The sequence below is a fragment of the Puma concolor genome, chromosome A3 (genome assembly GCF_028749965.1).
Source record: "Puma concolor isolate L17-30 chromosome A3, mPumCon1.1.hap2, whole genome shotgun sequence".
NCBI lineage: Eukaryota > Metazoa > Chordata > Mammalia > Carnivora > Felidae > Puma > Puma concolor.
This window is the reverse complement of record NC_141669.1, coordinates 60,436,241-60,463,888: the sequence shown is the minus strand read 5'-3', so window position 1 is coordinate 60,463,888 and position 27,648 is coordinate 60,436,241. Positions and strand designations below refer to the sequence as shown.

Here is a 27,648-nt window from a genome sequence, read left to right as displayed (position 1 = left end):
TGTAGTATCTCTCAATTGCAGTGCTGCTATTGACTTTTCCCTCAAAGCATCACTGAAAGTTTCTTTCAGTTTGTTTATAGATTGGAGCTCCCAGCTTCCATATCAACTAGACTCATGATTTGTATCCCTCACCCCTCACTTTTTTTTTTTAAGTGGTTGGAGGGGTAGGTGAGGGTGTGGTTCTTAGACAATTCCCCTATTTTTAGGGAACCCAGCAATATGGTTAAAACACACTGTACATTTTCTAGAATCTACTTGTTTTACAATGGAAGGGCCCTTTAGTTTATCTCGTCTTCTCTTTGAAAAAATGTTTATTTATTTTGAGAGAGAAAGAGAGCAGGGGAGGCAGAGAGAGAGGAGGGAGAGAATCCCATGTAGGCTTCATGCTGTCAGCACAGAGGCGGATTCAGGACTCAAACTCATGAACTGTGAAATAATGACCTGAGCCAAAATCTGGAGTTTGAGCCACCCAGGCACCCCTAGTTTATCTAATCTTTTGACTTTAGTTATCTAATGTCAAAAAGTGCAGAGTTAAGAACATGATATGCCTTTTTTCCATTTGTCTAGATTTGTTTTATGTACCTTAGTAAGATTTTATAATTGTCTTCATATTTATAAAAGAATGATTATACTTTCTATTGGTTGTAGTGTGGGATCATTTTGATTCTTTTTGCTTGTAAGAATATAAACTAGTATGACCTTCCTGAATGGAGGTTTGGCAGTATGTCTCAAAAGTTTTAAAAATGTGCTTTAACCCTACAATTCTATTTCTAGAAACTTCACCTGAGAATATACATACTCATGGGTTTGTGCAAACGTTCATTTATAAGGAAGTTTATTTTGTGTTCTTTATAATAATAAAAAGCTTGGTGATATTAATGTCCACAGTTGGGGAACCGGTTAAATTGCACTGCTCTGCATGTGAAGAAATACTTTGTGGCCACTAAAGTGTGGGAGAATACCGTGTTTAAAAAATTTATGGAATGTTAGACGAACAAGTTGTTAGATGCATTGCAAAGTGGTACTACAATATGATCCTATTTTTCTTAAAGTACATATATTACTGAATCATTTACTATCTTAGTAATAAGCAAAAGAGTGAGCTGTTGGTTTTTAAAATGTCTGTGTAGGTAGTGAAGCACAGGAGCATCAAATAGGCTATGTAAATCACCATAGAAGAATTAGACTTCTGATGAGTACCACTGAATGATAGAAGACAAGGAAGCATGTGACTTCAAGTCATAAGGGAAAATGATTTTGAATCTAGAATTCTCTCCCCATCTGAGCTTTAAAATTAAGTACAATACTGATTGTTTAAAATTCAGCTCCCCAAACACCTTTTGATAGTCTGATGCTGGGGCTGGGACTGCAAATTATATTTCTCAAACGATATTAGCTGGCTTGCTATTGGTTTCTACCATTAAGAGACAGGCAAGAAGAGAGGAAAGAGGGCGTCGTACCTGTTGTCTTGATACTCTCATCAGTGGCATTTCATGTCAGCAGCGACAGAGTTTGTTCCATTCTCCAGCTTCTTCATATTGCCAGAACTGTCCTCATTTTGATACTTTTGAGTTATCAGCAGTAGCTGGGCAGTGCCCATTCGATTCTGAGGTCTATCCCCAGTGGCTCCTCTTTCAAGCTCTTAGGTTCTGATAGTACCAGCCACTTACTGTCTGTTCCTGCAACCTTGGAAGTAGTACCTGCTTACTGCAGATAATTATCTCTGTGATGCCTTTTTGTTTTTTTAGTCCATTATTCCATGTTTAAACAATTTTTTACTTTAAATCACTGCTGTTAACATAATCTAGAGGAATTTAGTTTTCTGATTAGATTGTAGTTGATAAAACCACACACTTTGACTTTCTGAAAGAATTACCTGAGGATGTATTCCAATAAACAAAAACATCTCAAGAAATACCAAGTCTTGGGTTGCAAGAAAACAAAGAATTTTCAATAATATAAAATAGTATAAAACTCCCCTCCCCCACCAAACAAACCCAAAATAAAATGATGATCCTTGATTGAAACCCATAGAGTAGGTATTGTTAGAAAGCAAATATTCCAAAGCAAATGTTAGAACAGGAGGTTTGAAGATCCAAGAGAATTATGTAAGAATAGCTATATTCCTTATGGTGAAGAAGCTAAATAATCTTAGAGAGAAGGTAAAAACACATTAAATATTCAATGAAAAAAGAATGTGTTCCTCTTTCTCACCCCTCTTACTAATCCTTTTTTTTTTTTTTTTGCTTCAAGTGGTGTATATTTAGCAATCTGTCTCTGTATGTACAGATGCTATCTGATTCAGAGTGAAAATTGTGTATTTGATATTTAGGCCCTAGATATTTTTTCTGTTTAAAAAATAACTCTTAATCCAAAATACATAACTTATTTATAGTTATAACACACAATATGAAGGTTATAAACCTTGAAATTGTGAAAATGATGACATTGAGGTAGAGGTTGGGACATTAAGTGTGAGAAAAGAGAAAATATTGTGGCACAAAAGCACACACCTTTTAGTGCAAAGCCAGTCAATGAGCCAAGAAATGAGATCTGCTTTTTTTTAGTATCTTCTTGTAGTTTTTATTCTTACGTGCATGATTTTACAGCAATAAAAACAATACTTAAATGATTCTATGTAGCACCTTAGAAGAGCACACAACTCTACTTAGGGCAAATCTTTTAATAAACTAGGATACACATTTGTGTAAAGTATGATTATAATTAGATTAGTATTTTTATGAGAGTATGGATAACATTTAGAAAATGAAGTAATGTTTGTATGGTTATAAAAATACACTTATTTTAAACATTTGTAAAATAGAAGAAAAGATAAATATAGGTGATGAATGCTGTCAGATATCAACAAAAGTTATTGAGAAATTTATATAATAAACTCATTATTTGAGAATCCATCAATAAAGGAAATAGGATAGTCTCTCATTCCTAATTTAGAGATTAAATGTGCAACATAAATGTCCTGAAAATGTTGGAAAATTGATCTTAAGTGTATTGATCTTAAACGGTAAACATCTTAGTAATTTTAGTATATGGATATAGAATTGATATTTATCTATGTTGTATCTTGTAGCTTTACTAAACTCACTTATTCTAGTAGTTTTCTTAGTAGATTCCCCTGTGTCTTTTTCATAAAGGATCATATGGCCTCCAAATAAAGACAGTTTAATTCCTTCCTTTCTAATCTCCATGTCTTTTCTTTCTTTCTTTCTTTCTTTCTTTCTTTCTTTCTTTCTTTCTTTCTTTTCTTTTCTTTTCTTTTCTTTTCTTTTCTTTTCTTTTCTTTTCTTTTCTTTTCTTTTCTTTTCTTTTGCCTAATTGTACTGGCTAGCACTTCTTGTACAACATTGAAGAGAAGTGATGAGAGTGGAAAACCTTGTTGTGTTCCTGATCTTCAGAGGAATGATTCCATCTTTCACCAGTAATATGGTGTTAGCTATAGGTTTTTTGTAGATGATCTTTTTGAGGTTGAGGAAGTTCTCTTCTTTCCTATCTTGCTGAGAGCTTTCATCAGGAATGGATGTTGGATTTTGTCAAAAGCTTGACAAATGATTGAGATTATCATATCATTATCATATATCAATTCCATATATCATTATCAATATATCATATACCATCCATATAATTATCAATCATATGATTGAGATTATCATATGGTTTTTCTTTTAGTTTGCTAATATAGTGAACTACATTGATTGATTTTTGAATTTTAAGCCAACCCTACATTTCTAGGATAAATCACACTGGATCATGATCAAAATCCCTCTAATATTTTGTTAGAGTCAATTTGCCAAATTTTATTTAGTATTTTTACATCTGTGTCATGAAGGATATTGTTCTGTAGTGTTTTCTTTTTGTTTTGTTTTCTTGTGAAGTCTTTGCTTGCTTTTGGTATTGGGATAATACTAGCTTCATTGAATGAGTGGGAAGTAGTTACTCCTGTTTAATTTTTTAGAAGAGTTTGTGTGGAATTGGTATTATTTTTTTTCCTTAAATGTTTGGTAGGCCTTACCTTCAATGAAGCCATTTGGCCTGGAGGTTTATTTGTGGGAAGGCTTTAAACTACAAAATTAACTTCTTTAATAGATATAGGACTATTTTGATTATTTTTTTCTTGAATAAGCTTGTTTGTGTGCTTTCAAGGAACTCATTTCATCTGTGTTGTCAAATTTATTGACATAAAGTTGTTTATAGCATTTATTATTTTTAGATACCTGTAAATCTGTAACAATGTTACCTCTTGCATTCTAGATATTGGTAATTTGTGTCTTTCTCTTTTTTCTGATCATTCTAATAGTTTCCCAACTTTATTTCTCTTTTCAAAGAACTCACTTTGGTTTCATTGATATTTTCTTTTTTTGTTGTTTCTCTTCATTGATTTTGTTTTATCTTTATTATTTGCTTTTCTGCTTATTTTGGGTTTAATTTGTTCTTTTTCTAGTTCTTTAATGCTGATGACATTTTTAAAGTGGAAGTTAAGGTCATGCTGAAGCTCAGACAGAGGACCTTGAGCAGGAAATATAAATTTGGTTTAGTCATCCATTGTTGCTGTGGTCCTGAATACTATTGCCAGTGGAGACAAGGACTAATTTTTTTTAAATAGTGGTAAACGTACATAACATAAAATTTACAATTTTAACCATTTTTGAGTGTACTGTACAGTGGCATTAAGTACATTCAATTTGTTGTGCAACCATCACCACCATCCATCTCCGGAACTTTATCTTCCCAAACTGAAACTCATTATACAATAATTCCCCATTCTCCTCTCTTCCCAGTCCCTGACAATCACCATTCTGCTTTCTGTCTCCAAATTTAACTACTTTAGGTATATCATGTAAATGAAATCATAAAATACTTTTGTGTTTTATATCTTTCATTTAACATAATGTCTTCCGAATTCATTCATGTTGTAGCATGTGTCAGAATTTCATTCCTTTTTAAGGTGAGATAATATTCCATTGTATGTATATACTATATTTTGTTCATCCATTGGTGGACACTTGGATTATTTCTATCTTAGGACTATTATGAATAATGTTATGAATGTGATGTTTGACTTTTTGATGAACCATGAAATTCTTCTCAGTGGCTGTGCCATTTTACATCCCCATCAGCAGTGCACTAGGGTTGAGATTTCTGTGACCTTGTTAACATTGGTTCTTTTCTTTTTAAAAAATAATAGCCATTTTTATGAGTGTGGAGTGGTATCTCATTTTGGCTTCCCTAATGTTTGGTGATATTGAACATCTTCTCACGTGCTCATTGGCTATTTGTATGTCTTCTTCGGAGAAAAGTCTATTCAAGTCCTTTGCCCATGTATTTTTTAAAAATAAATTGATTTATTTGCGTATAGTTGACATGTTACATTATTTTTAGGTGTACAACATAGTGATTTAGTTTCTCTGTACATCCTGCTGTGCTCACCACAAGCATAGCTACCATCTGTCACCATACATTACTATTACAATATCATTAACTGTATTCCCTGTGCTGTGCCTGTCCCCATTTTTTAATTGGGTTGGGTTTTTTTTGTTGTTGGTTTTGTTGTTGTAAGAGAGTTCTTTATATATTCTGTATATTAATTCCTTATCAGATAAATGATTTGCAAATGCTTTCTCTTATTCCATGATTGCCTGTTTATAAACTACTGTTTATAGTGTCCTTTGATGTAAAAAAAAAGTTTTTAATTATAATGAAGTCCTACGTAACTGTTTTTTCTTTTGTTGCCTGTTCTTTTTTCATATTTAAGAAATCATTGCCAAATCCAACATCATGAAACTTCTTGAAGCTTCAGAAGTTTTCTTCTGAGTTTTCTGGTTTTAGCTCTTAAGTTTAGGTTTTTGATCCATTTTGAATTAATTTTTATATATAGGTGTAAGGTAAGAGTACAGCCAAGTTTTTTTTTTTTAATTTTTTTTTAACATTTATTTATTTTTGAGACAGAAATAGAGCATGAACGGGGGAGGGTCAGAGAGAGAGGGAGACACAGAATCCGAAACAGGCTCCAGGCTCTGAGCTGTCAGCACAGAGCCCAATGCGGGGCTTGAACTCATGGACCGCGAGATCATGACCTGAGCTGAAGTTGGACACTTAACCAACTGAGCCACCCAGGCGCCCCATAGTACAGCCAAGTTTTGAGGACTTCCTAATATTGCCTAGCTAGGTAGAGGAGGAAGTGCCTGCAAAGAGGAAAAATGTACAAGTGTCAGTGTTGCCAAGAGGTCAGATAAGGTGAGGACCCCCAAAAATGTTTATTACATTTAGCAACATGGAGGACACATGAAGAAAAACACAGGTCATGTTCTTGGAATAATGACTGGTCTAATTTATATGCAGCATACAATGTAGTAAATTAGAAGATTTGTAGAGGTCAAATTGAGAAGGGCTTTAAGTGAGTTTGAATCTTATTCCCTGGGCAACAGTAAGGCATAATAAATAATGAAATAATAATTCTTTGAGAGGAGAGTATAATATGTGGCAGAGAGTCTGATATTTTTTCTTTGTTTTTGAAAAATTGAGTTCCTTCCTAGTAAGTGAGGTGTACGGTTGGTCATTAGTTCCAATGGAACTGGTTCTTCCTGGTTGGTGCTAATCTTTGGCCGTGGAAGTGAATGTATTTCTCTTGACTGTTGGATATATGTAACACTCAGCTTCTTGCTGATGCTATAGCTGGAAATAGCTCAGCTCTGTTTCTCTTTGGCCATGACTAGACTGTATTGAACTGGGTTATTTTAAGCTGTGGGCCAGACTGCCGATTGATAGATGTTATTTATGTGTCTGAAAGCCATCAAGAAGTGCTATTATTTTCAGTTTTCCTGTGCAGAAACTAGTTCTGAGTGTTTTCTTCAACCTTGGGGCTGTTTATCTGGGAGCTGGTTACTCTGTATGCCCCAATATTAGGTGATAAATATAACATTTTATCTCCTCCCAGACCCTGTTCTTTATCACCAGCATTTTCCTAATTATAAGGTCCATTAGAATTTTTTTTTTTGATAGCTGATAGGAACAGAGGTGAAATAGTCAAATACTGCTTATATTTGGTATAATTTAACCATGTATATTTAATGTCACAGTACATAAAATAAAACTTTAATATAAAAATACATTCCATCAAATTTCTTAAAAAGTTTTCTCTTAAGATACTAATTGATTTGTTGATTTTTTAATTTGGTTTTTATAAAGTTGCAAAAGTGGTGCAAAGAATTCCCATATACTCCTTTAGTTGCCTTATTTGCTTTAGTATTCCCTGTATGTATGTGAACATATGGGTGTGTATGCATATACATACATTTTTTCTGACCCATTTGAGAATAAATGACAGATGTGATGATTTTATTTCTAAATCCTTTGATGTGTATTTTCTTCTTTTTTTTATGTATATTTTCTGAGAGAGAGAGAGAGAGAGAGAGAGAGACAGAACACGAGCAGGGGAAGGGCAGAGAGATAGGGACTGAGACGGATGCTCTGTCAGCACAGAGCCGGTCGCCAGGCTCCAACTCATGAACCGCGAGCTCATGACCTGAGCCAAAGTCGGATGCTTAAACTACTGAGCCACTCAGGCGCCCCCATATGTATTTATTAAAAACACAGTCTCTTACAAAAATACAACACAATCATCAAAATCAGGAAATTAACATTGGTTCAATACCATTATCTGATCTACAGACCTTATTCAGATTTCACCAATTTTCCCAATAATGTCCTTTGTAATAGAGGAAAAAAATTTTTTTTCTGGTGCAAGATTCAATTTAAGAGCAAGAACATGTTGCATTTAGTTGTACTGCTTCTTACAAAGCAATTTTTTTTTTTTTCAAACTGTGTTTATCTTTGACATCAATATCTTCGTCCTCACTGGAGCTACTGTTTGAGTGATTTAGACTAATTTTCTAGAGCATATTATTCCACTTCTGCCTCTTTTTCTGAGGCACAGCACTCTTTGTTTCTGATTATGGTAATGTCACTGGAAACATTATCCCAGGCTATAAGTAAATGACATTAAGTAATAAAACATGAAAACAGTTCTTTTTCTTATTGACCACATATGTATGTATTTGGATTTCTACATGGCAATTTTTTTTAAGTTTATTTATTTATTTTGAGAGAGAGAGAGAGAGTGTGTGTGTGTGTGTGTGTGTGTGTGCACGCGCACACATGAGAGCGGGGAAGGGACAGAGAGAGGGAGGGAGAGAATCCCAAGCAGACACTCTGTCTCTTTCTCTCTCTGTCTCTCAAATAAAAAACATAAAAAAAATTACTTATCATGGTGTGGCAGTGTCTTGGAGAGAAATCTGCACAAACTACTTGGATCACACTACTTTTGGCACATGGGATAATAATTTTAAATATTCACTAAGTTTTTAATGTCCCATATGATTTTTTAAAAGTAATTTTGTAATTGCTATTATAATTTTATTAGATTAAACATATAGAGAGAAGAAATGATACCAAGATACCAAAAATTAGCTTTATAGTGAGTCAGATTATTTTATATAGTCAGATATTTTACAACAACTAGAAATGAAATTTCTAATCTGAACAAAAACTTTTGACAGTCTGAGAGGCAAAGATGGAATCACAGACCAAATAATAATATGCACATGTATTCCTTGTGAGAGCTCAAATAGTGGTGTAAAAACAAACCTAACTTTCATGCCTGGATAATGTTGTCATAGGTTATATGAAGTTTGTGAGTAAGGTAACAAACTTCTAAAAACAGGCTAAAATCCATGCATTTAAATAAGTATTGTACTTTCATGTATAACCTCTCAAAGGTATTAATGCTGTTTGGAAAATCTTTGAGATTCTTTATAGAGGCTGCAGAACATTTATCAGTATAGATAGTGGGTGAGGAGCATGGACTCTGATGCCAAACTGCCTCATTTCAGATCTTACTGTCTACTACTATTTGAGTCACCTTGACAAAGCTTCTTAACTTCTTTATGCCTCAATTCCCTCATTTGTAAGATAGGGATGTTAATATCTATTCAGATTGTGAGGGAGGTCATACTGGATGTGAATGACACTTCTAGTGTTGGGCAGTGCAGCACCTTATTTCCTACTTGTGGGGTCTTTGTGAACTTTAAATGAGTTAGTATATGTAGGACACTTAAGATTTGTCTTACGTGATGTACTATGCAAGTATTTGCTGCTCTTGTTTTTAAAAATATCCTCATGATAGTGAATCTTTTGAGGATGGGCTGGCAATGGTTAATTTGTAGTCCCTTTTGTGAATAAGGAAGCTGTTCAAAGTAATGACTGTATTTACTTGTAGATTATAACCATTTAGCATTCATCCAGCCCTTTCTTGCCTTTATTCCTACTAGCCTTGTTTAAACTCTTAAAAATATTTGCTAATGACTTTTTTAATGCCGATCAGTTCTTCAAATACTTCAGAATGTATTTAAGAGTCAAGGATGGAGATCATGACTTTTAAAAAATGTGTTTTCCTGTTTCATCTCTGTTCTTTTCTGACTCAATAGATGTAAATTTTTGCCTTTGCTCTGTATTTTCACATACCTTTTTAGTCTTGGAAGATTTTTTCCTCTATTGCCAAGAACCTTTTATTTTTAAAAATATGTTCCCATTTCTTCTTTTATTTTTTTAAATGTTTTTATTTTATTTTTGAGAGAGAGACAGACAGTGGGAGCGGGGGAGGACAGAGAAAGAGGGAGACAGAATCCAAAGTGGTCTCCAGGCTTTGAATCGTCAGCACAGAGCCCGATGTGGGACTCGAACTCATGAACAATGAAATCATGACCTGAGCTGAAGTCAGATGCTTAACCGACTGAGCTACCCAGGTACCGCCCCGCCCCCCCCATTTCTTCTTTTAAAAAAAGTTTCTATTACTATAACACTGTATTAGTTTAAGGTATACAGCATAAAGATTTAATATATGCATATATTGCAAAATTATTACCACAATAAATTTAGTTAATGTCTATCATTTCACAGTTACAAATTATTTTTTCTTGTGATGAGAACTTTTATCTACTTTCTTAGTAACTTTCAAATATACAACACAGTATTAAGTGTAGTCACCGTGTTGTACATTATATCCTTAGAACTTATTTATCTTATAACTGGAAGTTTGTACTTTTTGACACCTTCTGCCCCACCTTCTGCTTCTGCAACCACCAGTCTGTTCTCTGTATCTGTGAGTTTGGTGTTTTTAGATTCCACATATAAGGGCATACAGTATATTGTCTTTGTCATTTCACTTACCATAATGCCCTTGAGATCCATCTGTATTGTCGCAAGTGGCAGGACTACCTTCTTTTTTATGGCTGAATAATATTCCAGTGTGTGTGTGTGTGTGTGTGTGTGTGTGTGTGTGTGTGTGTGTGTGTCTGTCTGTGTGTGTGTGTGTCTGTGTGTGTGTGTGTCTGTGTATGTGTATCACATTTTCTTTATCCATTCATCTGTTGTTGGACACTTAGATATTTTTCTGTCTTGGCTATTGTAATGTGAACATGGGGGTGCAAATATATTTTCAAGATAGTGATTTTGTTTGCTTTAGATATATACCCGGAAGTGGAATTGCTGGATCATATGGTCGATCTATTTTTTACTTTTTTGAGGAGCCTGCTTACTGTTTTCCATTGTGGGTGCACCAATTTACGTTCCCACCAAATAGAGTATAGGGTTCCCTTTTCTTCACATCCTTGCCAACACTTGTTATCTTTTTGATAATAGCCATTCTAACAGGTCTGAAATGATATCTCATTGTGGTTCTGATTTGCAATTCCCTGACAGTGTTGTTGAGCATCTTTTCATGTATGTGTTGGTCATGGATGTCTTCTTTGGAAAAATGTCTGTTTAGTTCCTCTGTTCATTTTTTAATTAGATTGTTTTTTTGTTTTGTTTTTGTTTTGTTGCTATGGACTTGTGTGAGTTCTTTATATATTTTGGATATTAACCCCTTATCAGATATATGATTTGCAATATTGTCTCCCATTCAGTGGGCTATCTTTACATTTTCTTGATAGTTTCCTTTGCTGTACAGAAGCTTTTTTTAGTTTTATATAGTTCCCCTTGTTTAGATTTTTGCTTTTGTTGCCTTTACTTTTGGTGTCAAATCCAAAAACAAAAAACAAAAAAACATCGCCAAGACTGGTGTCAAGGAGCCTACTGACTGTTTTCTTCTAGGAGTTTTTTATAGTTTGAAGTCTTATGTTTAAGTCTTTAGTTCATTTTGTGTTAAGTTTTTGTGTATAAGTTTTGTGTGTACGATACGGGTCCAACATCATTCTTTTCCGTGTGGCTGTCCAGTTTTACCAAAACCATTTATTGAAAAGACCATGCTTTCCCCAGTGTGTTTGTGTGCCTGCTTTGTCATAAATTGTGTATGCACGGATTTATTTCTGGACTTAAGTTTCCTCTTTGTAATTAAGATTTACAACTTATATTTTTAAATTTAAGTTTTACAAGTGGCACATATAAATCATTTGCAAAATCAAAGAGTTCTGTAAAGCTTCCAGCAGAGAAAGCTTATACAGAGTTCCTCGCTTCACCTTTTCCGGCCTTGATTCTGCTTCCTTATAGAAAACCACTTTAAACTCTTTTAGTTCTTCTGGTGTTGTACTCTGTATTCTTCCAGGACACATTAAATTTAATTATTTATCTACCACAAAATTTATCCCTTTATAAATGTACAATTCAGTGGTTTTTATTATATTCACAGAGTTGTGCATTTATTATCACAGTCTAGTTCAGAATATTTTCATCACTCAAAGAAGAAATTGTGTTCCTATTAGTAGGCATTCCCTATCTTTGATTCCCTCTCCAAGGTTCTAGTAACCATGAATCTACTCTTGCCTCTATTAATTTACCTGTTATGGTCATTTCATATACATGAAGTTATACAATAAGTGGCCTTTTGTGTCTGGCATATTTTACCTAGTGTAATGTTTTCAAGGTTCATCTGTGTTGTAACATGTATCAAGTATGTCATTCCTTTTTATGGTTGAATCATTCTGTTGAATGGATATATCATATTTTATACATTCATCATTTGGTGGGCACTTGAATTGTTTTCATTTTCTGGCTATTATGGATAATGCTGCCATGAGCATTCATGCACAAGTTTTTGGGTATATACCTAGGAGTAAAATTACCAGATCTTTTGGGAAGTCTGTGTTCAACTTTTCAAAGAACTAACAAACTCTTCCAGAGCAGCTATACCATATTATAATCCCACCAGCATGGAGGGTTCCATTTTCATCATATTTTTGCCAATACTTATGATCTGTCTTTTAAAATATAATCTTCTGGTGAACAATGATATTTCATTGTTCAATAGCATACTTTAAACTTTTAAAAAAAACTTTTTTGATTTTAGACTTTATCTACTAGCTTATGACTTCATATGGTTAAGCGAGGACTCAGGTGTCCCACCACCTCCTCCCTGAAGCACATTTACCCTTCCCTTTCACCATCCTTCCTCTTTTCTAATCAGCTTTATAAGAGTTAGATCAGAATTATTGTTATGACCTCATTATTTGCAGCTGAGCCCTACGGTATTATCACATTTCCTTTCTTTTGATTTTTCTTGTGCTAAAAATTTATGGTGTTTTTGTTTGTTTTGTTTTTGTTTTTTTGCTTTTTTCTCTCCTGTGATTATTATTCCTAAATTTTTTGTTGGCCTCTCAAAATCCCTCTCAAACCAGTTTAACATTGGTGATTTATCAGTTCCTTTTCCCTTGGAGCCTGCCAGTGTCCTGTTCCATTTGGAATGGTTTCTTTGTAGGCCCATGGCATTGGTGACATATTGAGAGTTTCTTTTAAAACTGTCATCCTGGGAGATTAGATATTTAACCTCTGGATTGATCTAAATTTCTCATCTTTTCTTGCCCTTTTAATGTCTCTGTCACCTTATTATTCTACATCTGGAAGATTTCCTCAACTTCAAAGAAACTCCTCAATTTTTCCTTTCCTAAATGAAAAGTAATGACATAATTTCCAGAGTGCTTTCTTATTCTTTAAATCTCCTTTTTTGGGCTGCTTGGGTGGCTTATTGGTTAAGTGTCCGACTTCAGCTCAGGTCATGATCTTATGGTTTGTGAGTTTGAGCCTTACATGGGACTTGCTGCTGTCAGCGCAGAGCCTGCTTCAGATCCTCTGTCCCCCTCTGTCTGCCCCTCCCCAACTCTCATTCTCTCTCTCAAAAATAAAATAAACATTTAAAAAAAATCCTTTTTATTTTTTCCATGGATATAGTTATGTCTTTAGTTTCTTTTGAGTTCCTTTCTTCTCTTTTTTAGCCACTTGCCTTTCATATTAGAAGTTTTCCTCGGATGAGCCTTCATTGTTCATATTTAAGATGGAGACTATACAAAGCTTTTTGGAAGCTCTGTGGATGTACATAGGATGGTTGCTAACATTATTTGAGAATTTGCTGAGAGACAGGCACTGAACTGAGCACTTTACTGTCTTAACTGATCTTTACATTGGTCTTATAATGTTCTAATTTCACAGATGAGAAACCTCTTGAGTCTTAGATGATAAAACCAGAGGAAGGGGAACCACATTTAAACCCATATCTGTCTGCTTTCATGTGATTCTTTTATCTGTCATATTCTGTTTTCCTGTCTCCCTCTGAATAAATGCTTTGGAATACCAGGAAACCTCTTGAGAACCATGCAGTCAAATAGAAACAAGACAGACAAATATAATCATCCAAACACAAAATTGCAGCGATTACAGAAAACTGTTGAGAGTAAATATTGAATAGAATTGTTTTAGGAGGGCTGGGGAATGTCCTGAGTGATGTATCCTTTTTTTTTTTTTTTAACCCCCGTAACCTCAGTTCTAGGGAGCAAGGTACATAAATTGGAAATACTAATAATTATGTGAATGACATGTGAGGCTTGTTCCAACAGGACTGTAAGAAAGGAAGTAGTAAATAATATGCTAAATTAAGAGAAGTGGTGTAGGTGATTCTGTAAAATAATAAAGTAGGGAGTATTATTTGGGAAGACCAATATTGCACACATAATACAGCAGTGATTGCTTATGATGCTATTTGTCTCAGAAATAACTTTATATTGAAGCATCTGGGTGGCCCAGTCAGTTAAGCGTCCGACTTTGGCTCAGGTCATGATCTCACAGTTCATGAGTTCGAGACTTGTGTTGGGCTCTATGCTGACATCTCAGAGCCTGGAGCCTATTTCAGATTCTGCGTCTCCCTCTCTCTGCCCCTCACCCATTTGCACTCTGTTTCTTTCTCTCTCAATAAATAAATAAATAAATAAATAAATAAATAAATAAATAAATGAAAAGAAATAACTTTATATTAAAAAATGATAAACGCTTTGTACTGTTGAATAGTACAGCAAAAAAGAAATATATATACAAATATTTATTTATTTTTTTGATGGCTTGTTAAAAAGTATACTCGGTTCAAGTATGCCAAACTACACCTCCTCAGTCTAACTGGTGCTGTCTTTAACTACTGATATATATGTATTAGAAACACCTGTCAGCAAAAGTCCATGTTAAATATTTTTGACCAGGGGCGCCTGGGTGGCGCAGTCGGTTAAGCGTCCGACTTCAGCCAGGTCACGATCTCACGGTCCGTGAGTTCGAGCCCCGCGTCGGGCTCTGGGCTGATGGCTCAGAACCTGGAGCCTGTTTCCGATTCTGTGTCTCCCTCTCTCTCTGCCCCTCCCCCGTTCATGCTCTGTCTCTCTCTGTCCCAAAAAAAATAAATAAATAAAAAAATAAAAAATAAATAAATATTTTTGACCAAAAGCAGTCACTCTGTGAAAATTTAAAGATAATAGGAAGATGCAAAATATATTTTTTTAAAAATGTTTTTGTTTGTAACAAAACTTACATTTCCTATTATTAGAACTATCCTTTTACAGAAAAATATATCCTATATATGAGTACTTTGTCTTGTATAATTTTCTTACTATTGAATTAATTACTACAGTGTGCTGAATAACTCTTGTGAAGTAAGCATAAAGGAATATAATTAACTGGAGCTACAGCAGTTACAGTACAATAGGAGGCAGATGTACCTACTGAAGGATAAAAATAATTACTTGAGAAATAGTAAAGTTAGAGTACTTCTGTGATAAGACTATTTCTCCCCTTTTGTTTCAATATTCACAACATTGCACCATGAAATGTTCTGTTATGGCTAAGAGCCCGTTCCCTTAAAAAGAATAACCTTGTTATTTAGTGAAGTGGCTATTCACATCAACTACAGGATTAATATTTTGAGCTCTCTTTTTCTCATTGTAAACATATCCTGGATTCTGTGGTGGCGGGAATATATTGTTCTTTTTGTGTTCTAAAGACTTATGGCTCCTTACTTTTAATCTAGGAAAAACTCAGAGGCTTAAATATTAATTACTAAGTTTTGAGTTATAGCTGTCTTTTATCTTTAAAAACATCAGTTTCATAAAAATGAAAACCAGTAGGACATAAAAAGGTTAAATTAATCTCAGTACTTTGCAATGTAAACTTATTACAAAATAGCAACTGTTTTATTGTTGTGTATGTCTGTATTTTTGATTTACTGAATTTTCTGGAGTGTTGAAGAGTTACTGTAGCAGCCACACCCAGAAATCCCAAGTGGTTTAACCTAATAAAAGTTGATTTCTTGCTCACTTCTCAGTCTAGAGAAGGTGATCTAGGTTGACTGGCCTTCCATGTGGTCATCCAGGAGCCCAGACACCTTTTATCTTATGACTCTGCCTTCCTCTGCATTCTAGAATCTTCTCCATTCCACTGGCTCCATTTTAGTGCCAATATGGTGATGGTGGTGTTGGGTGGGGTGCGAGTGAGGGGCTTCTTGGAACACCTCCAAGGACTAACACTATGCTTTGGACAGGAAACATAGTGGTCAGTTTACTATTCTGAAAATATTACTTCCCCTTTCATAATGTTATTCAAAGTTAATAATATATTAGCTATGTCTATCTAGATTATCAGAAGATAGGAGGCAAGTGATTTCATGCCACAAATTCTTTTTTTTTTAATTTTTTAATGTTTGTTTATTTTTGAGAGAGAGAGAGAGAGAGAGGAGAGCCCAAGGAGGGGAGGGGCAGAGAGACAGAGACAGAATCTGAAGCAGGTTCCAGGCTCTGAGCTGTCAGCACAGAGCTTGACGCGGGGCTCAAACCCATGAATCACGAGATCATGAACGGAGCCAAAGTCAAACCCTTAACCAACTGAGCCCCCCAGGCACCCCTCATGCCATAAATTCTTTATTCTAGAACTTCTCATTTCATCTTAAAACACAAAATGTTTATTCAGTTGCAGTCATTTAATATTATAGTCATCAAATCATTTAGAACTAGCTGAGATCTTAGTCCTCTCTTTATCTGATAAATTAGGGAATACGCTCACAAATGGAGAGACATTCTGGGGCGCCTGGGTGGCGCAGTCGGTTAAGCGTCCGACTTCAGCCAGGTCACGATCTCGCGGTCCGTGAGTTCGAGCCCCGCGTCGGGCTCTGGGCTGATGGCTCAGAGCCTGGAGCCTGTTTCCGATTCTGTGTCTCCCTCTCTCTCTGCCCCTCCCCCGTTCATGCTCTGTCTCTCTCTGTCCCAAAAATAAATAAACGTTGAAAAAAAAAATTTAAAAAAAAAAAAAAAAAAAAAAAAAACAAATGGAGAGACATTCTGAAGGTCACTCAGGGCCAGAACTAGGAGAAAGAAGTTTTCTCCAGGCTAGTATTCTTTTCCCCCATACTATGTTGTCTTGGAAAGGTCGTCTTTTACAAATCGTATCTCCTAGATTAATACAAATTGTTCCCTCCAATTTCTTACCTTTCAGTACCCTTCTAAGATACTTACCCTAGGAAAAGGGGAATTTTAATTGATGTAGAAGAGAATGAGTGATCTGAAAAGCATTTGTCATTTTGTTATTTGGGCCACTAATGGAGTGTCATATTGACTTTCCATGCCCAAGGAAAAATGTCCCAGGAATTGGAGGGACTGCAAACAGAGGAAGGGAGGCTGCCAAAGTTGTGTGGGACCTATGTCAAATTTTGTGTAGGGCCAGCTCAGACCTTGGAGAAAATTTATGTTCATGTAAGACAAAGAACACAGTCCTTCCATTTCTGTTCACTTAGAAGCAAATTTATTCAGTTGTCTAAAAGCTCTTTAAATTGAAGTGAAATTTTAAAAATTAATTTGATTGTTTAACTCTGTTCATACTTTATTCTAAACTTAAAATGATTGTTTTATTTTAAATAACTTCCCCCCACATTTAAATAGTTTTCCAGCATAAAGCAATATAAATGCATTCCAGAAAATAAAGTATATCCTTTAAATGACACATAATTTTACTTTTTTTTTTTTAATTTTTAATGTTTGTTTATTTTTGAGAGAGAGAGCACAAGTGGGAGAGGGGCAGAGAGAGAGAGGGAGACACAGAATCCAAAGAAGGCTCCAGGATCTGAGCTGTCAGCACAGAGCCCAACATGGGGCTCAAACTCACGAACTGCGAGATCATAACCCGAGCCGAAGTTGGACGCACAACCAACTGAGCCACCCAGGCGCCCCCATAATTTTACTTTTTAATAGTGGCCACAGTTAGCATTTTGAGATATTGCCAGCTGATGTCTTCTTTCATTATATAGTATAGGAAAAAATTTTTTAAATCTGTATTAAACAAACCTAACATGATATCCTAAGCATTGTCCCATGCTTGTAAATGCTGTTGGAAAATATATTTAATGGCTTTATAATTTTGTAGGAGATGTACTGTATTAGTCACTCATTTTTTGTTGGACTTTATATTTAAGGTGTCATAAATTACAGGTTTTAAAATAAATTGTTGGGTGTTGGGCAAGCTCTTTTTGTTAGCGTCCTTATTTCCTGCGATATACATAAGTAGATCCTTCTAGGCATAAGGTTTTTGTTATCTTCTTTGTGTTCTCCAAAGTTGTGCTGGGAGTGGGGTAGTTTGTTTAATCGTTTGTCTCTCCCCCACTGGATTGTAAACTTTTAGAGGATCGAGGTTTAATCTTCTTTCATCTTTGTACCTCCATTGCTCAGCACCGTGCCAGGAACATAATAGGCATTCAGTAAAATATGTTTTGCATGCATATTATGATTTTGGGAAATAATGAGATTGGTTTTCATGTGATGTTTTGGATTTTTTTCTCATGGCTTTTTTAGTCTCACGTATAAGACACACATGAGAGTGGAATCTAAATTTAAGCCAGATTATTTTTTTTTTAAGTTTATTTCTTTTGAGAGAGAGAGAGAGAGAGCACACAAGCAGAGGAGGAACAGAGAGAGAGGAAGAGAGAGAATCTCAAGCAGACTCTGCATTGTTAGCACAGAGCCTGATGTGGGGCTCAAACTCACAAATTGTGAGATCATGACCTAAACCAAAATCAAGAGTTGAATGCTTAACCGACTGAGCTACCCAGGAGCTCCCAGATTCTTAAAAAAATTTACCTTGATACACAGTAGCTCACTAGTGGCAAAGAGGAGGGCATAAAATTTAGCGACAGGTCAAAGAAAGATACAGCTTACTGTTTTATAATCTTGTTCATTGTAGCTCTCTTATTTTCTACTTTTTCCTCTCCTATTTTCCTTCTCCTGCCTACTCTCCAGAATTTAGCATCAGGACCATACTTTGAGACAAGTCTTGCTGCTTTTGCACTCAACTAGTTCCTTTTTAAGGACTGTGAGGGTAGGTTAGAGGTGTTAAATTTTAATTTTTTTAAATAAAGTTTTCTTCCCTGAATAAACCCACCAAAAGACTTCAGATCTTTTTAATGGAACCCTTTAGATAGATTTCACAGAAAGTGCATCTGTGTGTACATTTTATGTGTATGTATATAAAATGTTCATATATATAATTACATGTTTGTAGGTTTATATGTCTGTGTATATTTCATGTGTAGGCCTATCTGGCTACTTAGGTGATGGAGTAGAAATGTTAAATATGTGATTATTGAATTCTTTCTGAAACCCGAGCTCTACCAGGAGGTTGTCTTGACTTTTGATAAAAGTTGTATAATTATAGGTTCTTTGATAGTTGGATAACACTCACAGTTGCTCCATCCCTGTGTCTTGTGTGCACATAAGTAAATATTTAATGGTTCTTTTCTAGTACAGCACAGATGCTTAAAATATTAATTGTGGTCAGCTAATTGTGTGGTTATTGGTACTCTTCTGAGAACAATAAGTCACAGCACCATTCTTTATTTTAGAACATTGCCTCACGTTGCCCTGATAATACAAAGGTGGACTGATTTCTCGTAAAGACATTTTAAAAATGGGACATGACTTAGAATCACAAAAAAGTTTAGTTGTCTCTGGGGGCATTCTCAAGTAAGTCATTTATGTTCTATTTACATTCTCAGAACTTCAGGCAGGTAGGTTAGGAGACCACCGTCCTGATTTTTTATAGTAAAAGTCTTCCCTGTTGTGAAGTAACACATCTGAAGTAAGGTCAGAATGATTGAGGGGAGGGAGATGCTGAAAAGCTGAGTTGGAAGGAGGCAACAGTGCAGGTGGCCTGGATGAGGGTGGGGAGATACCCCCACTGCTGGCGCAACCTATGCCTCACTAGTGTTAAGTCAGGAGTTAACAGGGATTACTTACCACTGTCCCTGTGATACAGTGGTTCTCAACGTTGGCTGCACAACTAGAATCACCTGTAGGAATTTAAAAAAAAACCTGCACATGACACCAATTAAATCAGATTCTCCAGGAGTGGACCTAGGCATCAGTATTTTTCAAAGTTTCCCAGGAGATTCCAATGTGCAGCCAAGGTGGGAATCCCTGTAAAATTTGAATAAGCTACAGAGAGGATGTATTATTTAGCTACTGGCTTTAGTTAGACCTGATCTATTATAATTAACCAACTGGGAATTCCTGGTGGAAACTTAAGGTTCATTCAGTAGCAACTAACTGCTAAGGATATAAAGAAAGATATGGTTGATAAAGGAGTGCAGTCTAGTGTAGGAGATAGAAATAATAGTGTAATACAGGGCATATAGAATATTTAGATACAGGTGTTTCTAGGGTATTACTGGAAATACAGTAGTAGGGGCAGATAGCTGCTTAAGGTTTGGAATATGGAATGGCGTAGAAAGGAAATGAGAAGTGGTCAAGGTTTCACAGAGGAAGTGATGAGTTAAGAGTTTATCAGGTAGAAAAGGGAGGAAAGAGGAAGTTTTTAAAGAAAGGTAATAGCATGCAATGTGAAGAGATTGAAGGAATACATGTTCAGGTATTTGTAAGTTATACAGAAAGGAAGATAGAGTTGGGTGGTAAAGTGCCTGATAAAAACAACTTTCAGGAATATGGACGTTATTTTGCATGCCAGGTTGTCAAAGGGCCAAATGCAGAAGCTGGTCAGGTGTGAAGCAGTTGGTAGCGTTGGAGGCTCTTGTAATGCGGACAACATGGACTTTGTTTAAAGGCATTTAATTTAGAAAGGATTTTCAAAATTTAAATTAAAAGTTAAATAAAATGGAATATTATTAAGGGAAATGAATGTGTTAAATTCAACCTGTAAGCGCCAGTTTGTTAGTACCTTCCGTATAAGAGACCAGTACGGGATAATAAGCAAGGACAAGCCGTAAGATTTTATAGCATTTCTAAAGAAGTACCATAGAAATATCATTAAGAGTTGGGGTCACCTGGAGATGTGGAGATGAGAACGTAATGAAAAGATTAGTAGTAATCTAGGTTAAATGTTCATTCTAGCAAGCCATAAATACTTTCAAATAAGGTAGTTTATACACTTGTTGGCTACTCATTTCCTGCACTGTTAAGCTGTCAGCATTGATCATACCTTCTTCCCACCTCCATCTGTTACTTTACAGCTCCCCATCTTCACTGTCATTTGTCCTATTCTGCTTCTCTGCGTGTTGAACAAGGTTATGTTTGTTTCTGTGTTGGTTTGGATTTTAAGTTAACACTCTTGATAGTTCATAGAAACTTTCTTCTGTTTCATCTTATTTAGCATTTGGTTATTGCTCCCAAAATTTCACTGTGGGAAGATTCACCAAACCAAGCTACTGGTTTTAGTTTACAGTTGTTGTCTTTAATGCCTGACCCTCAGAATTGAACTGAGTCTTGGATGGAGAACCACCAATTTTCTATTTATACCATGCTGGTTATTATCACCATCAGAAACATTGTGCATTTGTTTAGATGACTCCCTACTTAGTCATTTTCATTACTGGAACCTTCCTCCTGTTTTTTTTTCTAGTGTTTCTTTGAGTTCTGCGACCTAAAATGAACAAGAATTAACATTTTATGATATTTATGTTGCTTTTTGCATCCTACTCCTTCCCTTAGTTAACTAGGATGTGTGCGTTGTAAACTCTTAAGTCTTCATATGCCTAAAACCATTTCTTTTTTTTTTCATTTAGCAAATATTTATTGACTGTCTGCTCTTTGCTAGACAATGTCTAAAACCCTTTCTTAAATGATGGACTAGCAGTATAAAACTCAAGGGTGACAGCTATTTTCCCTTAGCAACTTGAAGATCATTAATTTTATTGTCTTTGGGCTTTGTTTCTGCTAACGAGAAGTTGCTATCAGTCCAGCCATTCCTTTGTTGGTAACCTGTCTTTTATGGTTTTTCTCTTTATTCTTGCTGTTCTGTAGCACAGTATCTAGCTATTAGATTTATTTTTAATTATCCTGTTCATTAATATATACTTTCTATCTAAGGACTCTCTCTTCAAGTCTGGAATATTCTTAGCCTTATCTCTTCAGTATTTTCTTTGCCATTCCCACTGTTCTGAACTTCTAGAATTTCCACTAGGTGTATGTACTTCTCAATCTGTCTTTTATGTCTCTTACCTTGTTTTAAAATATTTTTATCATTTTATTTTTCTATGCTACATTTTGGGTTACTCAGTACTTTTTCATTGGGCAACTCTTTGGACAGGTTTGTAGGTGAATCACTGGGTAAGGGATTCATGACTGGTGGCCTTTTATGTGTATGTATGTATATGTGTGTATTTAATTAAATGAAATAAGAGGACAGGTCATCTGCTGATGGTGAGGGATTTTGGAGTAAAATAAATGACACATGGAAAGAGGTGAAGGTCACCAAGATGAGTGTACCATTCATTTCTTGGTTAAAAAGCTTTTATCTAAAATTTTTTAAAATAAAGATTTAAGGAAAATAACTGATAATCATAATCTTGATATTTTCCCCAAGTATTAAAGAGAATGCAATTGTATTAGCTGAGAACATAAGGTTTTTGCTTGTTTGTTTTTACTTTATATTAGTAGAAGGTAAGGAAGAGGGGTCTGAGAATTAAAAGAGCTGTATTTCATATTTGGTTCTGCCAGAGATTTAAAAAAAAAAAAGTTTATTTATTTATTTATTTTGAGTGAGAGAGAGAGAGAGAGAGAGTGCAGGAGGGGGGTGGGTAGGGGCAGAGAGAGAGGGAGAGAGAGAATCCTAAGCAGGCTCCTCACTGTCAATGCAGAGTCCGACGTGGGGTTAGATCCCATGACTGTGAGACCATGACCTGAGCCAAAATCAAGAGTCGGATGCTTAACTGACAGAACCACCCAGGTGCCCCAGTGCCAGAACTTTTGATGAGTTATTTTGCCAATTTTTAAGCTTACAAAATAGGAATAATAGTATGTACCTTACATGTTTTTTTAGTACTGTATTGCTTTTATGAAGATTTTTGAGATTATAAAAATGTTTTGAAAACCGCAGCATTGTTCGTAAGATATGAGATGCAAAAGTAGTATAACCCATAGATTTAAATTATTTTGTGTCATTTTTATGCTGTTGTCTCCAGATTAAAGTAGATAATGTGTTAGATGTATATAGCATTACTTTTTAGAGAAGATGTATGTGTGCTTTTTCTTTTGTCACCAGTTCCAAGTATTTTATTTTACTTGGTTTGTCCCAATGGATTAACTTACTAAAGGATTTTTAGAAAAACATGTGGATAAAATATTAGTCATTTAAATTAGATTACATTTATATTCAACATTTGCTATTTTTGAATAATTTAGAGAGATTTATTGTAAAAGCAACTGCTCTATGTAATCTAAAGTAGGTGACATTTTTGTCCTTTTAAAAAAGGCACCAGAACTAAACTTTGTTAATTTGATGTAAGAGAACTTAAATTATACTTAATCTTTTTCCTGTTTGACAGGCAACCAGATAAACTGGTGGTGGTTTGGACAAGAAGAAGCCGAAGGAAGTCTTCGAAGGTTTGTCTCTTCAAAATTTCATACCCAAATATTGAATTTAACTTTTAGTTAAATTATTAAACGTCTGTAGTCACATTGTAGATTTTAAAATATTACTTGACATTTTGGGTTATTTCTGATGATCTACTACTAAAATGGTTGATTAGGCATTTTGATTGTGTAACTGCAGTTCTGAAAATGGGAGCCAGATACCTGAGTTTTGATCTTGGATTTGGCAGCCTTGGATAACATCACAGTTATCTAGCTTCTCTGTACTAGTGAATTTATGAATTAATGATTAACTAGGTAACACTTACAAAATTGTACCTGAGATTATTTACTCAGATTCCAAGAGGATGAAGTTAGGGCACACTTAAGGAATGGTGAGTTCTTGGAGTCCATTGCTGGGCTGCAGTAGAAAAGGAGTTGGGTTTTTCAAAGATTTTAATTTAAAAAAATTTTTTTTAATGTTTATTTATTTTTGAGAGAGAAAGAGAGCATGAGCAGAGAGGGGCAGAGAGAGAGGGAGACATGAATCTGAAGCAGGCTCTGGGCTCTGAGCTGTCCTCACAGAGCCCAATACAGGGCTTGAACTCATGAACTGTGAGATCATGACCTGAGCTGAAGTTGGGTGCTCAACCGACTGAGCCACCGAGGCACCCAAAGGTTTTAATTTTTTGCACTTATAGCTTTGTGGGGAGTAGAACAGAATTTTTAAAATGTTCAGTAACAATTCTGCAGATACTTTAAAAATTCCATTCTGTAAATAAGTATGAATGTATTTCTATAAGCACATAATAATTACAAGCATGTTAAGGATGTTGGTTTTTCCATAAGTAGACCTGTGTGAGGAAAAAATTTATTCCTTTTAATTAAAATTAAATCAAGTTTAAATTTCAGAATTTTTAATATTTTTGAGGTATCTTGTCAAATTTTATTGTGCTAAAATTACATATAGATCTTAATTATACAATTTAAGTCAATATATACTTGTGTAATTAGTACTCCTAATAGCATATAGACTATTTTCATCACTTTTTCCTTTGTGTCCTCCTCTGGTTAATTCCCAACTCTCAGAGGCAACCACTATTCTGATTTTTCTGTCACCATACAGTAATTTTGCCTGTTTTTGAATTTCATTTAAATGGAATCATACAGCAGTACTGTTTTGTGTGTGGTTTCTTTTGTTCAATGTAATGTTTTTGAGGTTTATTCATGCTGTTGTGAATATGGTAGTTTTTTTATTGGTGAGTAGTATTCCATCAAATGAATTTACTACAGTTTGATTATTTATGCCACTGTTGATGATTTGATTCATTTCCAGTGTATATTTTGAATATTCACTACTGCAAAGAGGTTTACTATAAATATTACCATACCAGTATTTTAGGAGACAAATATTTTAATTTCTCTTGGGCAAATACTTAGGACTGGAATCAGTGGGTTGATACATTTTTAACTTTTAAATGTATTTCCACCAGCCATATAGGAAAGGTCCATTTACATCATATCACGAATGATATCTTCTTCAAAGCATATATTTATAGTTTTGGGGCATTGTATTTTGGACCTGTATTTTCTTATCCATTCACATATGAGAAAGAGTTCTAAAAATGGGCTTAGGGTCTTCTCTGTTTTGCTGGATATTGTTATTTTTGCCTAGTGGGTCTTAAGCTTTTGTGGAGAGGAATAATATAAGGTCATCCACTAAGTATGATAGATGAATATAACTATAACTATAAACTTTAGATTTAACATGTTTTTAGCTATCAACAGAAAATAATTTTTTCCTTTTAATAATTAGATACTAATTATTTTCTAAAAAAATATGAAACATAATGAAATACTGTAGATTATAGACCAATTCATAATGCATACCCATATTCGAAGTAAAATACACCTTTATTTAATTGCATTTTCAAAAGTCAGTCAAATAACTTTTAAGGCCAAATTATTTTTCATATTGTATCAAATATTGATTGAATCCAGATAGTAAAATCCAAACATATGTGGCTATAGGTTGATTTTTCCCAGAATGCATATTTTCTAGAAAGAATTAATTCTTGTACTACTGTCAAATTGTGGCACTCTTCATATTTTAAATCCCTCCTGGATATTTCAGAATCATTGTGTTTCCTCTTAAAATATTATAGATGTAGTTTTTTTGAAAAAAATTTAAGAACCCACCATGTGTTAAAGCTCTTTACGGGCGCCTGGGTGGCGCAGTCGGTTAAGCGTCCGACTTCAGCCAGGTCACGATCTCGCGGTCCGTGAGTTCCAGCCCCGCGTCAGGCTCTGGGCTGATGGCTCAGAGCCTGGAGCCTGTTTCCGATTCTGTGTCTCCCTCTCTCTCTGCCCCTCCCCCGTTCATGCTCTGTCTCTCTCTGTCCCAAAAATAAATAAACGTTGAAAAAAAAAATTAAAAAAAAAAAAAAAGCTCTTTATATAGCAAGTGCATAGTATGTTTATACATATGTGAAATGCTGTGTTATAAGTTGTACAGACAGCTAAAGAAAAGGGGGAGACTTAAAAATCAGTTTCAGAAATTGTGAAAGAAATGATTACAATATTATTGTAAAAGTTAAGCAGGTAACTTTTTTTAATCTTAAGAAACTTGAAATACATGACGTTTTGGAATTCTTTAAAACACACACACACGCGCACACACACACAAACTTGTCTCCAGCTATTTTTTATTAAATTAGCTATCAGTTATACCAAAACCAAAGACTAGAACCATTTTATTTCTTCTGAAAGATACTTCTGTTTTCTGATGGTTTTCCTTTAAGATACACATTATTTGCTGCTGAGTCCCATTGAAATCACTGAGGGAGAAAAAAAGATCTCTGCAACCATTGGGCAGAAAACATTCTAGTTTTTACTTTTAACTATGTTTTTGGAAAGAGTTTGAGTTGCACAGTAGTCAGTTTGGTTTTTGTCATCCATGTAGCTTATTATTTCTCTTTCCTGATTCTGAGTATACCTGCCTTTTTTTATATTGATTGATAGATTGAAACTTATAACTGAGACCCAGATAAATATCAGATTAGTGAGTAAAATAATAAGGCACACTACCTTATTTTTTTTTAATGTTTTTATTTACTTATTTTGAAAGAGGGAGCACGAGTGAGGGAGGGGCAGAGAGGGAGGGAGAAAGAGAATTCTAAGTAGACTCCGCTCTATCAGTGTGGAGCTCAATGCGGGTTTGATCTCATGAATTGTGAGATTATGACCTGAGAATCGTGAGATTATGACCTGAGCTGGAATCAAAAGTCATATGCTTATCTGACTGAGCCACCCAGGCGACCCTACCTTAATTAATTTAAAGTTTATTTCTTAGTTTAGTGCTCACTTTCTTTGGGCACATGTTTATCTTGATAGCTAAATATATAATTAGAACTCATTTTTTATTGAGAAAGTAGTTAACCATGGATAATTAATACAATGTGCAGCTTCCCTACCTCTTCTCCTCAAGTCATGGCATTTATAACAAAGATTTGTTAGGCTGCAGTTGATTTGTATATACTTAAATAAAATTATTTTTCGGTAAAATATATGGCAGTAGGAATCAAAGCAACTATGATAGTCCCCATAAATTATGGCAGAGTGGTATGTTGCCTTAAATATGGTTTTCCAACAGAAGTTTAAGCTCACAGAGAAATGGGAGGATTCCAAAGGGAAACCAGAGCTTTAAAGTCCTCACAAGCTTTTAGATGGCATTACCACCTTTACTTTCTTGCTCTGTGGTTGTGCTACAGCCTTTTACAATGTGCTGAGGTAACAGGAGGGCAGGGTACAGTTGCAGAGCTTTGCCTTATGGCGACAACTCTAAGGTAAACTCTACATGTGACATCTTAAACATATGGGTATATGCATTTTTATAAACCGAAAATTATCTATTTAACAAGTGACAGCTATATATTTTTAGTGAAATATTTTCATTTTGTAGGAATCACAAATAACAAGTGAATGTTTATTCTGTGTTTAGTACCATATTAGGTACAAGTCTTTTAGGGAAGGTATGACATGAAATAATTAGAAAGTAAGGCATTTTATAGAGTCAGTACCCTAAATTGAGAAATGTTACCTTTTTTCTAGGTTTGCTTTGGCATGTCAAAAGATATGTCATATGATTAAAAAATGAGAAAAATTGTATAAGAGGAACTGGATAATGTGGCCTAATCCTTTTGTACTATTATCTGTACTAGATAGATTGCTGGCAAATAAAGAGATAACCTGCCTTTCTTAACTGTGCAAAGGAGCTGAATAGCTGTATGTGCGTTTCTGTGACTAATTTTTTTTCTTTTTTTTTTAACGTTTACTTATTTGAGAGAGAGAGAGGAGAGAGAAGGTGGGGGAGGGGCAGGGAGAGAGGGGGACACAGAAGCTGAAGCAGGCTGCAGGCTTCGAGGTGTCAGCACAGAGCGCCTGACACGGAGTTCGAACTCACAAACTGCGAGATTATGACCTGAGC

The 27,648-nt window shown here is 35.0% G+C and overlaps 1 protein-coding gene across 10 annotated transcripts in view; it reads left to right on the top strand.

Moving 5' to 3' along the window:
- The window catches only part of EHBP1 (EH domain binding protein 1), a 375,689-nt gene that overhangs the window by 76,127 nt on the left and 271,914 nt on the right, over positions 1-27,648 (top strand). For all 10 annotated transcript variants that reach the window (XM_086701008.1, XM_086701007.1, XM_086701009.1 and 7 more), the window contains one exon: positions 23,138-23,195. In XM_086701008.1, the coding sequence (XP_086557134.1) occupies positions 23,138-23,195 (58 nt within the window). The remainder of the gene's footprint in view (positions 1-23,137; positions 23,196-27,648) is intronic.